The 17,288-nt window shown below is 35.1% G+C and overlaps 2 protein-coding genes and 1 long non-coding RNA gene across 3 annotated transcripts; all 3 read left to right on the top strand.

The window, feature by feature from the left end:
- The first annotated feature begins 2,298 nt into the window (after positions 1–2,298).
- On the top strand, positions 2,299–4,430 carry LOC128318637 (uncharacterized). The gene is made up of 3 exons (XM_053235682.1): positions 2,299–2,389; positions 2,497–2,841; positions 4,015–4,430. Exons 1-3 carry the CDS (start codon positions 2,317–2,319, stop codon positions 4,389–4,391), a joined length of 795 nt encoding a protein of 264 aa, XP_053091657.1. The 5' UTR covers positions 2,299–2,316; the 3' UTR covers positions 4,392–4,430.
- A 2,309-nt stretch (positions 4,431–6,739) lies between these two features.
- Positions 6,740–9,570, top strand: LOC128318615 (uncharacterized). Its single transcript, XM_053235582.1, has 3 exons — positions 6,740–6,803; positions 6,898–7,245; positions 9,200–9,570. Exons 1-3 carry the CDS (start codon positions 6,761–6,763, stop codon positions 9,568–9,570), a joined length of 762 nt encoding a protein of 253 aa, XP_053091557.1. The 5' UTR covers positions 6,740–6,760.
- A 178-nt stretch (positions 9,571–9,748) lies between these two features.
- Positions 9,749–10,463, top strand: LOC128318574 (uncharacterized). The gene is made up of 3 exons (XR_008301971.1): positions 9,749–9,849; positions 9,950–9,993; positions 10,144–10,463. It is a non-coding gene; the product is annotated as an uncharacterized LOC128318574 (long non-coding RNA).
- The last annotated feature ends 6,825 nt before the right edge of the window (positions 10,464–17,288 follow it).

Here is a 17,288-nt window from a genome sequence, read left to right as displayed (position 1 = left end):
CACCATATGAAAATATATGACTACTATAAAGTAATTTTTATATTCAGGGATGTGTTTAATTACCCAGGAAGTCCAATGAATTGTACCTTCAACTGAAAGAGTCAGAAGAGAAACAGAACTCTACACACTCTATATACTTATACATAAATATTATTATTATTATTATTATTATTAATAATAATAATAATAATAATAATAATAAATACTCATATATAAATAATAAATACAGTGTACACAAGCACGCTGTATTCATTTGATTTCCCTGTAGACATACTTGTGTCCTGAGGCTTGTTGTCTTGCTGCATGACCCACTTACGGTTAAGCTTCAGTTCATGGACACATACCCTGACATTTTCCTGTAGAATTTGCTGGTACAATCCAGAATTCATGGGTCATAAATAGTGGCAATTCGTCCTGGACCTGAGGCAGCAAAGCAGCCTCAAGCCATGATACTGCCACCCCCATGCTTCATGGTTGGATGGAGTTCTTATGTTGGAATGCAGTGTTTGGTTTTCCAAACATAAGTATTTTCATTTAAACCAAAATTGCTATTTTGGATTCATCTGTCCACAAAACATTCTTCCAATAGGCTTCTGGCTTATCCATGTGGTCAAGAGAAACCTCAGATGGACAGCATTGTTTTTTTTGGAGAGTAGTGGCCTCCTTCTTGCTATCCAACCATTGCAGTGGTTGCCTGATGGTGGACTCATGAACATTGACATTACTCAGTGCAAGAGTGGCCTGCAGGTCCTTAGATGTTACCCTGGGGTTCTTTGTGACTTCCCGTATTATTATTCACCACACCCTTAGAGTGATTTTTGCTGGACAGCCACTCCTTGGTAGAGTAACAGTGGTGCTGAATTTCCTCCATTTGTATATCATTTGCCTTGCAGTGGATTAGTGGAAGCCAAACTCTTTAGAAATGGTTTTGTAACCCTTTTCCATCTGGGTGAGTATTGATAACTCTTGTTCTGAGGTCCTCAGGTTGTGAAGACCAGATTTTGATAGTGAAGATCCAAGTTTATGTTCTTGAACTCACACCTGATTCCTGTCCCCTTGATTGCAACACCTGACTTCAATTACCCCTTTAAATTAACTTATACTCCTAGAGTTACACATACTTTTTCAGGCAAATATATTTAATGGTGAATAATTTTGCTCAATAAATAAATGTAAAAACTGTAAAAACCCATTAGTTTAATTGGTTTCTCTTTATCTAGTTTTATGACTTAGATGAAGATCTGATCAAATTTCAGGTCAAATGTATGCAGAAATACAGAAAATTGTAAAGGGTTCACAAACTTTCTAGCAGCACTGTACATTCATTAATTCGGCCGATACTTTTATCCAAAACAGCTTACAGGAGGCAGAATGCAGAGAGCTCTTATAGGAGCTGGTAGCACTGAAAGTTCAAGTTTTCACCAGTGAAGCAGAAACAAGTGTAAGACATCTACTGGAAAAAAAACAGAGAGACTAAAAATTTACAAATACACCCACACACACCTACACACAACTTCACACACAGCCACAAGTTAACATTATGTTTAAAATAAGTGCTGGTACTCATCAGTGCTCACTGACATGTTATGGAGAATGGATCCAAATTACAAAGGAGTTTGATTTACTCAAAAATTTTACCAATATTACTGGAACAACTTTTAGAATGAAATAATGAAAACATTCTCATGTAAAAACAGTTTTGAATGAGAACAACACCTTCCTATTACAATTAAAATATTCATGGTATAGACCATGATGGAAATTCAGTAGTTCCGTAATTTGCTCTTTTTTTTTATTTGCTAAACTAATCCACTAAATAATAATGTGGAAACTGAATGTTCTTGTTGCTAAAATACTGTCACCAGGTATCAAACTGATTACTCTAATAATCTTTACTAAAATATCTTATTTCATTTTTAGATTTTCTAATGTAATTAATATTAAATATGCTTAAAAATTCAACCTTATTATCCTTCTCCAAAAGTATAAAATACTTGACCTTACCCATAATGTTAATCACTAGTGTCATTTGTTACAATTATTATTACAAGATCATTCAAAACATGTTGTGTGTTTTGATGTCATTTTTAAAGAGTTTCTTCAATTCAATTTCTTCAATTTTCTACAATTCCTGTAATGAAGAAAGGTTCAGAAAAGTGAAAGGAGGGACCACAGTCAGTTATCTCGCGCTGCTAACTTGTTAGTCTAGATTGTATGTGGAAAATTACATGTGATGTCAGAAGCTCATGTCACAAATCTTTTGAACAAAGTGAGACATGCTCAGTTTGATCATCTGACACTTCAGCAAGAGGACACATGCTCTACACAGACCTCAGAGTGAAGATGCTGATGATGATGTGGATTACAGTAATGCTTTTTAATAAAGATGGTAAGTGTCCATGGTTTTGGTTGTTTCTAATGAAAGGCACTTAGTGCACTAATGACAATCTCTGTGTATTATAGGTAGAATAAAGTTTGTTCTTTAACTCCTAACAGCAGATTCTGCACAGACAGATGATGTCAGTCAGCCGAACCCAATGATCACTGCTGATGTTGGTGATAATGTGACTCTGCACTGCTTTCGGCAGAGAGAGGATAACTCTGGAGTCATCGTTTGGTACAAGCAAAAAGTAGGACACAAGCCTTGTGTAATGGTCACAGTTCATCACCAACCCAATTATGAAGATGAGTTCAAGTCACCAAAATTCAGCATCAAGAAAGAAAAAATGAGCTGCCATTTAAAAATTGTTAATGTAGAACCATCAGATGAAGCCATGTATTACTGTGGACTTACAAAATTTTTAACTACGTTTGGAAATGGAACATTTTTATCAGTGAAAGGTAAGAATTTAAGTGTACACAGTTAGTTTAATTAATTTTTAATTAATTCAAAATTTCCTTTGCTTAAACATGAAATTTATCATTAACTAATGAAAGCCCTGAACCTAGTTGTCAAGGGCTATCTTCTTATTTTGATGTATTGTGACATAATAATGTATTTCAATTCAAGAACTCATTATTTTGAGTTGCTATCTTGTTATTTTAACTTGTTTAATCAAGATATCATTATTTTGACACATCCATAATGGTCACAGCAGTTATTTTGATGTTTGAATGTTTGATGTTATGTTTGACTTTAATGCATAGGTACTATCTGGGAACCAGCGTAGGAATTAAATTATTATATAAAAGTATTTTACAGGAAAACAATTTAATTTCTAATTCTGGAATTGTCAGGGTTGTACTATAAAACAGTATTTGCAGGAGAAAAATTGTATATTGATGCGTTGTCACAACAATTCCATTTATATGAAAAAAAAAATATTTGGGTGTATGAAAAGTTGTGTATTAGTTGTATTTAAAAAAAAATATATATATATATATATATATATATATATACAGTACTGTGCAAAAGTCTTAGGCACCTTATTTTTTTAAGTACAAACTTTGTTATAGATTTTTATTTATGACCTACATTATTGATTCAGTACAAAAACATTTTAGTTTTCCAAACATTAGTTTTTCAGACAAAAAACATAATGAAGCCTGCTGGGTTTTGCTGCAAAAATAAGAAGTGAGTCGACAGTCAAAGTCTCCAGAAGAACTGTGGCTGCTTCTGCAAGATGCTCAGTAACACTTACAGGTCATTTCCTTAAAAAACTGCACAAATTGTACGTGAGACTACGAATGTTTTTAAAGCGAAGGCTCGTCAAACCAAATATTGACTTTGTTTCATTTATCACTGTTTACTGCTTTTTATAGTATTTTTTTTAATGTAAAAACATTTAGTTTCATTATTTTTGAAAGCATCTTTGCTCTACAGCATTTCTTTGCATGTGCCTAAGACTTTTGCACAGTACTGCATATATATATACATATATATATATATATATATATATATATGTATCCGCTCTCTAGAGTGCGCATGTTTTGTGGACTGTATTTATTATAAAGGTCTAAATATGAAAATAATGAAATTATAATCTTACACCTTATATATTTCGCACTGAACAGGTGATGGAGATATAAAAGTGTCAGTGTTGCAGAGCAGCGTGTTGAACTCGGTTCTTGCAGGAGCATCAGTGACTCTGCAGTGCTCGGTTCTCTCTGAGAGCAGAGCAGCAGATCTCCAAGTGCTCTGGTTCAGAGCTGCTCCACCACAATCCCATCCGCAAATCATTTACACTCATCACAACAGCAGTCATCAGTGTGAGAGCAGCTCTTCTACACACACCTGTGTGTACAACTTCTCCAAGAACATCCTCAGCCTCAATGATACTGGCACTTACTACTGCGCTGTGGCCGTGTGTGGGAAGATCATTTTTGGGAACGGGACACGAGTACAGTTGGGTAAGAAGTATAATGTTTTAGTGATACACCAGAGTGCATAGTAGTTATTTGTCTATCTGCTCTATATCTATTTACATGTATTGGACCATCCAATAAGTTCTGGCACAATGTTGTCTAATTACAAATACTTTATTATCATTATTCTCTCTCATTTTCAATGACTTAAAGAAATGAGTTGGTTTAGCATATTTACTGTGTGACAGAGAGATCTGTGGATCCTGTAGTGATCTGCCTCGCTGTAGCTTTGGGACTGTGTGTGGTTGTGATCTTTGCTTTGATCTTTGTCTTAACCTGTAAAGGAAGAAACAAGGGTAAGTCGGCATTATGGCTATTATTAAAGTTATTATATTATTATAAAGTTATTTAAAATGATATTATTTCCTTTATATACAATGAGTCACCAGTTTATTAGTTACTATATTGTTTTATCCAACGAATTGGCAATATACGTATACACTAAGTTCCAGTTTATTAAATATACTGATCTACAGCAATCCACCTAAAATTACATTTATAATTTATTAAAAACAACATTTCATAATGTTTATTCATTTATTATAGTTATATTTAATGCTGTAGAACATTCACAAAACAAGTTGTTGAGTTATTCAAGTTGTTGAAAAAAGAGTTGTTGCATTTTCTTCTCTACAGTGAGATTAAAACAAGGTTCTGTGACAGACAAGACGCTCAATCAGGTAAATATTCAGGATGTATGAATACGTGATGTTATAAACAGACAAGCAACAAATTTAAGATTTTTGCCTTAAAAGTCTAATAATTCTAAAGTCTAATAATTTCACGTCCATTCCTACAGGACTGTGACAATGTGGAGCTGAATTACGCTGCCTTACATTTCAATGAGAGGAGAGCCAAAAGAGGAAGAGTAAAGAAACAACAACCTCAAGATATTATATATTCTGATGTGCGAGGTCCTTCTGTAACTTAGATTTTATCTCTAATCTGATTCAGTGTCATTAGTTCTGCTATCAGGTTTCATTTTTACTGTAGATATGTTTTTGTTAATGACTGTTCAGACTGAATTTAAACTGAAAGCTGAATGATGTAGATGTCTCAAAATCACTGAAACACTGGAGCACTGATTCTGCCAAGGAGTGACATGAGAAAGTAGTTTTCCAGACATTTGTTAAGGGTGTGGAAAAATAAAAAAGCATAAAATGCCCTGCCTCTCATGCTGTCTTATGAATATTAGTATCACAATGTTAGAAATATATCCATTCATTAACCATCCTGAGTAAAACTAGCTAAAGGTAGAATAACTCTCACATGTAATGAATGAGTCTAACTAAATATTAATACAGATATGAACAGGATATATATTTGGCCCTAAATTCACAAAAGAAATCTAGTAGTTTTTCCCCTTGCCTGATTTCTTCTGTTTTCGCATATTTGTCACACTTAATTGTTTCAAATCTCCAAAACAAAATTTAAAATAAAACAAAGTCTACCTGAATAAACACAAAATATTGTTTTTAAATTATCATTTCATTATCATAATAAGAGCCATTATCTCCAAATGGAGAAAGCTTGGAGCAGTGGTGAATCTTCGCAGAAGTGGTCAGTAGAAGTGGCTCTTCTACACACATCTGTGTGCACGACTTCTCCACGAACATCCTCAGCCTCAATGATACCTGCTTTGTTTTGTAAGATTTCATATGAATATGAAGAGCATTTATTATAAATGGACACTGTAAATGAGCACACAGTTCACACACGAGTGTGTTCTCTTTAAGAGTTTTTTTTCTTCTGACTTTGTTGCTTTTTACACATTCCTGGTTTGATGTAATGACGTCATAAAATTTAGTGTGAAATTTTTTTCAGAATTTTTTTTGACACCTGCTCTGGTTCAGTCTGAAACCTATCACTAATGCAGATCACCACAAAAATGTTAGATTTTAATTTATAGGTCTATAAATTCATTAAACAAACAAAAAAAGTAGTCATGTGTTACAATTTTAATTTAATTTTTAGTTTTAGTTTAATTTAAAATCTAAATTACTGATGTGAAGAACAGAAACTAGTGAAGTCACATGAGTAAATCAAGTAAATATGACCTTTTAATCTCTGATCCTTCTTCAAACATTTATTAATATTTTGTTCATCCTGATTTAGTTACATTTCATTGGACACACATATGTAATAGTACAGGTACATTTTCTTCCAACAGTATTTATTTATTTGTTTGTTTGTTTGTTTGTTTGTTTATACTTTGTTTAACCACATATGTCTGGTGAACCAATCTGTTACACAAATAGAAACATATCTGGAAAGGAAATATAACTTGTGACTTGAAGCAGCCAATCAGATGAAGTCTCCATTACAAAGCACTTGGTGGTTTCAGCATTTGCCCACTTTTCAGCAGCTCAACCTGAGTGTTATTTCACCTCTGAAGATGACACCACTGTGGATTCTTGTCCTAGCTCTGAACACAATATGTAAGTTGTAAAGTGTTTTTAAAAAGGCTATAAGGATTCAATAGATTTTAGCTTAAGTAATTATTGCATTACTCAAATTTTATTTATTTTCTAGCTCCAGCCCAATCTTTGGATTTTTCCAGACCATCATTTATCTCAGCGAAGTCTGGAGAACGTGTTACTCTTAACTGCCCATTTGGAGGCATGAATAGGGCTGAAAGTGTGTTTTGGTACAAACAAATATTTGGAGAAATGCCTCAAAAAGTGGGAGAAAGAATAACATATAAGGAAGTCAAAATTTCCTCCACGTTCAAGACGTCAGGATTTAATATGGATGTGACTGATAACGGCATTTCTCTGACAATCTCACATGTAAAAAAAGAACATGGAGGACTTTACTACTGTGAACAATCTTACCTTGATGATGTTACATTATCCGGTGGAACACTCTTGGCTGTAACAGGTAATTAACTAAACATTTTTTTTTTTTTTTTTTTACAGCATACACTGCCAGTTAAAAGTTTTTGTAATGTTGCTATATTGCTGTATTGTAGCATTTTAGTTTAATTTTAAATACTAAGTTAATAAGTTTCAGCAAGATTTAGCTTTCCATATTTACTTGTTATTCTCTAACATTCTGTTAGGTGTGTGGTAATAATAGTGATGAAACTGTAATAAAACACAAGCGCAGGTGTTCAAAAACTGGCAGTGTACTGTAAATCCCTTTCATGCATAAATCATTAATAAAAGATATTCAGCTTCTTTAGATTTTTTTTTTTACTTAAAACTGCATGTCGTGAATTTTTTACTTTTTCTACTTTGTCGATCTGTAGGAATATCGTGAGTAAAAAAATATGCTAAAATATTATACCTGAAATAACACAAATCTTCTAACAGTATACAAACAGTAATGGATAACATTCAGCTCTAAAACATTTAGTGTTGATGGCCAGAATTCTAATATCATTTTGAACAAAATATAGCAATATCCCTTGACACAGAGGTTTTCCACAGAGGATTTCAGAGTTTATATATTTGTTGGGGGTTTGAATCCCTCCTCTGCTCTGTGTGCATGGGGTTTGCATGTTCTCTTTGTGCTTCAGGGGTTTCCTCCAGGTACACCGGTTTCCTCTCCCAGTCTAAAGAATGCGTTGTAAGCTGATTGGCATTTCCAAATTGTCCATGGTGTGTGAGTGTGTGTGATCTTGCTCTGTGATGGGTTGGCACCCTGTCCAGGGTGTCCCCCGCCTTGTGCCCCAAGTTCCCTGTGATAGTCTCCAGGCTTCCCCTCAACCCTGTGTAAGATAAGTCGTACAGAAAATGGATGGATGGATGGATAATATGGGATTTTGTGTAGAAAGTTTGAAAAGATTTACCAGAAACAGCACTGAGAACAGCCAATAATCTAAAGAGCAACATAAATCAGAATACTGATTAAGATAAATTACATTATGGTTTCAAGTGATTTGGATATAATTTACATTTTCCTAAAAACAGCCTTAAATTGATGGTCCATAAATGTGGACGAAATGCATGAAAGGGGGATAATCAGCCAATTTATGATGGTAATGAAAATTTTAAATGCCTTTTGCTACAGGATGTACATAGAGCTCCACTAAGAACAACACTAAAAAAAATGGTCAAAACGTGTGTGTACTTTTTAAATGTGTCTTTTCCTTTGCAATAACTTTACTAAAACAGTCACTTTATGAATTATACCTACGTTTCTTTAACAAAAAGTGTTCGTTTGGACCAAAGTACATTAAGCAAGTGTCTCTCACATGAAAATATAAAGAAATACGCACTATAAATATTTTGTATTACTGGAATTGGAAAATGATACAAGCACATTGTGGATATTTGTGTAGTGGTAAGGCCTTTAAGAAACCATAAATATATTTAATCAAAACAACAATGTTTTAATTTGCTTTATATTCTTGCCTAGACTACCTTTCTGTAAAGATCATGATGTGTAAGGAGCCAGTTTAAAATTTGTAGTGGTAAAAACAATCAGTCTGCAAAGTGTGATTTCCCTCACATAATGAATGTTGTTCTTTGAGCAAGTTGTTGAATGGCTATGTGTCATAGAAAAACACACATTTGCCTAATCCATTTTTTTTTTCCCAGAATTTTATTATCTGGTTTTAACAGTCCCAAATATGATTATTAGATATATCAGCAAGAAATATGTAAACTATTGGTTGTATAAACAGTAGAACAAAAGGGCTGATAACACATTGAGACTGTTTTTGTCAGTCATTAAAGAAATCCTGTAGCCACTTGTCTTATTGCTTTTTTCTGGCAAATTTCCTAAGTCATGAACAGAAATGATGATTAATGCTTAATTTATCACATGCTGGTAAAATGTACATGAAGACTGCCAAGATCTTACACTGTATATATTTCACACTGAACAGGAGATGGAGTTGTAAAAGTGTCAGTGTTACAGAGCAGTGTGTTGGACTCGGTTCCTGCAGGAGCGTCAGTGACTCTGCAGTGCTCGGTTCTCTCTGAGAGCAGAGCAGCAGATCTCCAAGTGCTCTGGTTCAGAGCTGCTCCATCACAATCCCATCCTCAAATAATTTACACTCATCACAACAGCAGCCATCAGTGTGAGAGCGGCTCTTCTACACACACCTGCGTGTACAGCTTCTCCAAGAACATCAGCCTCAATGATACTGGCACTTACTACTGCGCTGTGGCCGTGTGTGGGAAGATCATTTTTGGGAACGGGACACGAGTACAATTAAAAACACCTTTACTCAGTAAGAATGTAATATTTTGTTAATAAGCAAAATGTAGTTTACTTAATGTCTAACAAAAGATTAATGGTTGTAAATGGTTAAGCATTGCTATGATCAGAGGGGGATATAGTTATTTTACATCTACAAAGCACTTTATTTATATTAAAATAATATACATCTTCATTGTTATTATTATTTATGTGCTACAGTACAATCTGTGGATCCTGTAGTGATCTTTCTCGCTGTAGCTTTGGGAATGTGTGTGGTTGTGATCTTTGCTCATGTCGTAAGCTATAAAGGGAGAAACTGTGATTACTGCAGTGGTGAGTCTTCATTACATTTGTGTATCTAAATATTTTATCAAATACGTACACATATAATATGTATTACATCCTGATGGAATCATATTTTTTTCCTCTACAGTGAGATCTCATCAATGTTCTGTTGTAGAGAAAACACTGAATCAGGTAAATAACTTTAAATGTACACATTTCTTATTATCATTAATGCATTAATGCACAATGCTATCAGGGATCACAATGACAATTATAACACTAATAGTGATTTAATTCTGATAGCTGTCATTTACAATGAAAGCTTTATGTTGATTCCCACAGGGCCGTTCTGCTGTCGAGGTCAATTTCTCTGCTTTACATTTCAAAGACAGGAAACTCAAACCACAAGATAGTGTGTATTCTGAAGTGATATACTCCTCTTTTGCTTAGAATATATTTCAGTAATGCTTTATATTGAGCATGATATTACTGCACCCGTCGCTCACTGTTTCATGAATGCATTGATCAATAGTAAATCTAGAGCAAGCCTTACATGTATTATTATTATTAACCTTTCTGTAGCTGTAAGTAGAAGAATTCAGTGGTTTGAAGTAAAAGTAAGAGGAAAGATCAGATGAAAGCTCATAACATCTGAAATCACTTTAAACTATTAGGATTGTTACAGTCCCATGCCGAATGTAGGTGCACTCTACAGAATTTCTGTAATTTCTACAATAAAATGTTGTGTTTAAACAAGTGTGATCATTTGAATGTATTTTTTTATTTTACTGTTATTTCACCATGTTATCAGTACAAATGATTTTATAGGCAAAATATGCTTTATGAATGTAGGATAATTATTCAATGATGAATTATGAGACTCCTTATCTGTTTTCTCCTCTGTGTTCATGTTACCTTTAATTTTTAAATAAGTTCCTTCTCCAAACACAATGTTGGGGGATGTCAGTGCACAGTAGTACATGGCTTCATCAGACTGAGTGGTGTTTAAAATGATCATATTGAAGCAGTTTGAAGATCTTTCTATTTGAAAACGAGACTTTTGGAATCCATTATAAAATATTTCTCCAACAGTTTTAAAGAACCTGACTATAATCTGAGGTTTTTTTCTGTTTGGTTGCTTAAACAAAGATATCCTGCTAAATGTTGTTTTATAAATACAACATCGCAGAGTAGCCGAGTCTCCGATATCCACACTAAGCTCTTTATCAGGCTGATAAACTGGTGACTCTGTGAGGGATTGTGCAGTAACCCAGCATCTACCAGGTTGGACTGTATCTAGAAAAAAAATGCATTAATTAGGTAATGAATGTACTTCATATATTATCCTACACAAAGTGCTATTAAAGATTGACCTTGAAACTTGAAGGAATAATATTGGAGTTAATTTTAAATACTATTGCATACAAAATAAGTGGTTTAAAGTAATAGATTTATGTAGGTTTATATTGATCTCTATAAATTACTTACACATGGTGCTGAAGATCAAAATTAAGATCCAGAATCCAGTCATTTTTCATTTCTCAGGAATTTTACTATGTTTGTATCTCATTTAGTAACAGAATATGACTGCACTTGAAGCATGGTTTGAATTTATATTTATACTATAGGCTCTCTGTATTGAGCACGCCCCGGGATATGACATGATTGGATGTAAGAAAAAAATAGACATGATAAGGAAGCACATGGTATTGTGATCTGCCTACATCTACCCCACATATTTCCATATTTGTGTTTTGGTGTTGCACAGAGATATCATGACAAAGATGTTAAGACCGAATGGAAAATGTGGTTTACTGTTACACTCACGTGTGCCTACACTAACATCTCATTGTTGTTTATTTTAATTGCTCTCTGAATTCAACTTATGCATACAAAAGCCTGCTTATGTAGTAACAAAAACAAATGGTTGAAAAAATATTGATTCCATGAATTTTCAAGTGTGAATCAATGGCCTGCTGTATGTAGCCTGGGTGTAATTTAGGCCTGAATCCTATCATCTCATATTCACATTTTCATCTCAAACCCAGATGAACATTCAGTGAATAGCAAAATTAATAAACAAATAAATAAAAAAATAAAAAAAACAGCTGACCTTGCCATTCCAATACCTTTTATAATGCATTTTCCTGGATACACAATTGCACTTTTTGACCATATAGTATACAGTTATAGAAGGGAATTATTTATAATCGGACTATCTGGTGTTACCAAGATGGGCTCCTGTTTGAGTCTGGTTCCTCTCAAGATTTCTTCCTCATGTTGTCTCAGGGAGTTTTTCCTTGCCACTGTCGCCTCTGGCTTGCTCATTAGGGATACATTCATGAATTTAAAATGTATATCCTGAGTTTATATATTTCTGTAAAGCTGCTTTGTAACAATGTCCATTGCTAAAATGCTATACAACTAAAATTGAATAAAATAGAATTGAAAAGGTCTAAAGGCTGTCACAATAGCCTGCTTATTGCTGATCTGCTCTGCATGCTCAAGATGCAGAACATGATGATGGTTTATGCAGTTGCTGTGCCTTTTCCTTGGTGGATCTTGAAGAGCTCCTTCTTTAACTTTTTTTTTTTTTAACAATTACTGCCTGTCTGTGCTTGTGTGTGTGTGTGTCATCCTTAAGTTGTACTAACCAGATGTAATATATCACTTCCATTTCCAGCTTTATGAAAGAAACAACAAAAAAAGGAATATAATATATAACATTAATATAATATTAATATATCTCTCATAATATATATATAAATATATATAAATGTTCCGTGGCTGCTGCCTCGGTATGTCCCCAGTTTCTTACAAAATAAACTAATCAAATCAGTGCACGACTACCTAGGCACTGGCCACCCTGGGACCGAGATGACCCTCATGCTGCTTCAAGATCGATTCTGGTGGCCCAGGATGGCACAGGACATCAAGCAGTTTGTCCAGGGATGCCAGGAATGCGCTATGTCCAAGACCCCACGACATCTGCCGTCAGGTAAACTCCTTCCCCTTCTGGTTCCGCATCGTCCATGGTCACACTTAGGAGTAGACTTTATAACTGACTTACCTCCTTCCAATGGTTATACCAGTATTCTGGAAGTTGTTGACCGATTCTCCAAAGCCTGTCGACTTCTTTCCTTAAAAGGCCTCCCTTCCGCCTTGGAGACAGCGGAGCTCTTGTTTAACCATGTTTTCAGGAACTTCAGCCTCCCTGAAGATATTGTTTCTGACCGAGGCCCCCAGTTTATCTCCAGGGTGTGGAGGGCCTTTTTCAATCTCTTAGGTTTGACCGTGAGCCTGTCCTCTGGCTACCATAACCAGTGCAACGGCCAAACCGAGAGAAAGATCCAAGAAATCAGCCACTTCCTGCAAACATTGTGCCACAGCCATCAGACCTCCTGGAGTCAGTTCCTCGCTTGGGCCGAGTATGCACAGAACAACCTCCGTCAACCTGCCATGGGCCTAACCCCATTTCCCATGGAGTGGGGAACCATCAGAGGTACCAGTGGATGACCATTGGTTCCAGGAGAGCGAGAGGGTCTGGGAAGCAGCTCATCACCACCTGCAACGGGCAGTGTACCTCCTGTCCTGATGATCCTGGATGACCAGCCAGTATATGCCATCAGAGAAATACTGAGCTCCCGACGCCGTAGAGGTCGCCTTGAATACCTCATAGACTGGGAAGGTTACGGGCCCGAAGAACAATCTTGGGTATCCAGGGAGGATATCCTAGACCCGGCCCTCCTGGCAGAATTCCTCCGTTCACACCCCCAGTGCCCAGCTCCGTGTCACAGGGGTCGACTGCAGCGTCGAGGTCAACGGTCCTCAGGAGCGGACCGTGGGGGGGAGTAATGTAACAGGAACACCAGGCTCTGTTACCAACAGTCAGTGCCCTCTCTCCCCAGAGTTCTAATCAGCACCACCTGTCTCCAATCACCACACTCATCAGGACTCCATATAAGCACACACCACACATGCACTCTTTGTCTGGCCTCAACCAGGAATAGACCTCTTCTCTGTGAGTACCTGTGTTCATTTGAAGCTCCTCTATGTCTCCCTACGTTTTCTCCAGCGTTCCCCTTCCAAGACACGTGAGGTGTGTGCTCCTTTCCCTCAGTCATTTACCTAGTGTCTCTATCTGTTACCCACCAGCCTGCAGTACTTATCTTTGTGTTTACCCTGTCTTTGCATACACATTGTTTGACAAATCATTTAATAAATTTGTGTTGGGTTCTCACCTTTGTCTCAGAGTCTGGTATATCCTGACAATTTTTTATTAATTAATTTGTTTATTGTAAAAGTTAGACTGTATGTTTATTTTTTTGTAGCTCAAATATTCTACAGAATGAGCAGGTTTTTAATCGTTTTAAACTTTTAAACCTGTGGAACGCCTTCATGCATACTAGCCTTATTTTCTGAGGTAAATAAACCTGATTATCGACATTGGTAACACATTTATATAATAACCCAACAGTCTAAAAAAAAGTGCAAGATATAGCATTTACTCACTTATAGTGAGAAAGCAGCAGCAGCAACAAAAAAAGCCTCCATGGTCAGTAAATGACTGACAGTTGTAAGTTTTGGGCTTCGTACCAATTGAAAAGCCTTTAATCATCACTGCCAAAAAAAGTAAAATAATTATAAAAATCAGCCTTCAAAGAGGTTGGAACCCATTTTGGAGCAAGTTATGTATTAACATGTATGTATTCACACCACATCAGTTGTCTTTATTGTTTTTGTAACGTTGAGGCAGAAACAAGATTTAATAATCCCCACTGTTTTCTCTGGTTTCATATCAGTGAACCTGCCTGATCATCTAATCCATGGATCCATGGATCCATTTATAAAGCATGATATTTGGTGTCCTTTCACTAGAGTCAGAAATACAAGCACAGAGATGGGTGAATAAAACAAGCCCCGTCCACAGTTAATGTGGATGTCACAGTCCTTGACTTATGGTTAAGGCCAACCCACATCCTTCTTGGAAATACCCGAGAAATGCAACATTAGTTTTGTTTAAACACAGAAATTTATGAATAATGTTGAACATTGTTTTGGTTACATTTTTAATGAAATTACATTTTACATTTACTGTGTCTTCAGGAAAAAAAAACACTCATAGGCAACACTAAAGTGCAACATTAAAAGTTCAGCTTTAGTCAAAGTTAATAATAGGGAACTTAAAAGAAACAATGGACTTGCTTTAAACAAGTGTACAGACATAAAATAATATACTGAATTTAGATAAATTTTTTTCAGAATCTTTTTGTTATGAGATTATTGTAAATGAATATTAGATCATTTCTAAACTTCAGTTGACATATAATTTTGCTTCCTGAAATAAATGTATCTGTCAGCAAAGTAATGCAATTTAAAAAAAAATGTTGGTTTAAAAATCTTTTAGTAGTTTCATCATAATCTCATGACAAAAATAGTATACATTTTCTTATAGTCAGAATATTTTACTAGGTAAAACATTTTCGCAGTTTTTTCAGTGGAATAGTACCATGTGCTATGAATCATTTATCTTACAGTTTTCTTCACATCGGAGTACACACACTCATCTAATGAGCCAGTTTTCCTTTTTTCAGCTTTGGCTTTCCTCTTGGAGAATTGCAAAGCTGCATAATTCAGTGTCTCAGCTTCAGATTCCTGAAAAAAAAATGCAAAAACATAAATAATAACCATACAATATGGGTAACTGCACTATACACACGAACTACACAGAATGAGAGCAGCACTGCACATACATGAGTTGAATATTTAGTAGTGAGTCTCATGCATAACTAAAGGAGACATAGTGGTATCTACAGAGAAAAAAAATTACCCATACAGCATGTAATAATATAAAATTAATACTATATATATTTTTTGTTGTTGTACACATACCTGCCTTGTTCCTGAAGAATTTTCCATAGAAGTGTTTTCTATTAATATAGAAATACACTTAATGATTTTTAATAGAAATAAATCTAACTGGAACTATTATCTGATGATAAAAGCACTTACTTTCGTCACATTTTCTTCTCCTCAGTATGAAATAAGTGAGACAGAAAATCAGAAGTGCACAAAAGCCCAAAGCCGTTCCCAAACCGAGCACTGTCGAATGTAAAGATCTAGTCATTTCTGATACTGTTATTTCACCATGTTATCAGTACAAATGATTTTATAGGCAAAATATGCTTTATGAATTTAGGATAATTATTCAGTGATGAATTATGAGACAACATACCTGTTTTCTCTTGTGTGTTCATGTTAGTGCTGTTTCCATGCAGTGTTGGTTCACACACCACTGAATTATCACACAGAGCTGGTGTAGATGTTTCTGATGCAATAGTAACATTCTCACCTGTAAACGTTCATCATAAATGTCTGTAACTCAGTGATGTTGAAGAAAACACAGTTAGCATTTCACTACTTCACTATTATTTGTCTTCCAGGTTGAACATGCTAATGGTAATAAGGAAAAATATCACTACATTAAACCAGGAGCTTAATCAATTTAACTCAAAATCCTACCTTTAATTTTTAAATAAGTTCCTTCTCCAAACACAATGTTGGGGTATATCAGTGCACAGTAGTACATGGCTTCATCAGGCTGAATGATGTTTAAAATGGTCATATTGAAGCAGTTTGAAGATCTTTCTATTTGAAAACGAGACTCTTGGAATTCATTATAAAAGGTTTCTCCAGAAGTTTTAAAGAACTTAACTATAAGCTGAGGTTTTTTTCTGTTCGGTTGCTTAAACAAATATATCCTGCTAAATGTTGTTTCATAAACACAACACCGCAGAGTAGCCGAGTCTCCGATATCCACACTGAGCTCTTTATCAGGCTGATAAACTGGTGACTCTTTGAGGGATTGTGCAGTAACCCAGCGTCTACCAGGTTGGACTGTATCTAGAAAAAAAATACATTAATTAGGGAATGAATGTACTTCATATATTATCCTACACAAAGTGCTATTAAAGATTGACCTTGAAACTTGAAGGAATAATATTAGAGTTAATTTTAAATACTATTGCATACAAAATAAGTGGTTTTAAGTAATATATTTATGTAGATTTATATTGATCTCTATAAATTACTTACACATGGTGCTGAAGATCAAAATTAATATCCAGAATCCAGTCATTTTTCATTTCTCAGGCATTCTGCAGTGTTTGTATCTCATTTAGTAACAGAATACGAATGCAGTTGAAGCGTGGTTTGAATTTATATTTATACTGTAGGCGGTCTGTACTGAGCACGCCCCAGAATATGACATGATTGGATGTAAGAAAAAAATCGACATGATAAGGAAGCACATGGTATTGTGATCTGCCTACATCTACCCCACATATTTCCATATTTGTGTTTTGGTGTTGCACAGAGATATCATGACAAAGATGTTAAGACCAAATGGAAAATGTGGTTTACTTTTACACTCACGTGTGCCTACACTAACATCTCATTGTTGTTTATTTTAATTGCTCTCTGAATTC

This window comes from Pangasianodon hypophthalmus, chromosome 7 (assembly GCF_027358585.1).
Source record: "Pangasianodon hypophthalmus isolate fPanHyp1 chromosome 7, fPanHyp1.pri, whole genome shotgun sequence".
In the NCBI taxonomy this organism is placed as follows: Eukaryota; Metazoa; Chordata; class Actinopteri; order Siluriformes; family Pangasiidae; genus Pangasianodon; species Pangasianodon hypophthalmus.
Note: the sequence above shows the minus strand (reverse complement) of the source record. Positions and strands in the feature narration are given on the sequence as shown.

Bases quoted from the DNA above. Each gene is read 5' to 3' on its own strand.
- LOC128318637 (XM_053235682.1), top strand. From the start codon at position 2,317: ATGCTCTACACAGACCTCAGAGTGAAGATGCTGATGATGATGTGGATT. The intron at 2,390-2,496 runs GTAAGTGTCCAT...AACTCCTAACAG, and splicing joins AATGCTTTTTAATAAAGATG to CAGATTCTGCACAGACAGAT. The intron at 2,842-4,014 runs GTAAGAATTTAA...CGCACTGAACAG, and splicing joins AACATTTTTATCAGTGAAAG to GTGATGGAGATATAAAAGTG.
- LOC128318615 (XM_053235582.1), top strand. From the start codon at position 6,761: ATGACACCACTGTGGATTCTTGTCCTAGCTCTGAACACAATAT. The intron at 6,804-6,897 runs GTAAGTTGTAAA...TTTATTTTCTAG, and splicing joins CCTAGCTCTGAACACAATAT to CTCCAGCCCAATCTTTGGAT. The intron at 7,246-9,199 runs GTAATTAACTAA...CACACTGAACAG, and splicing joins AACACTCTTGGCTGTAACAG to GAGATGGAGTTGTAAAAGTG.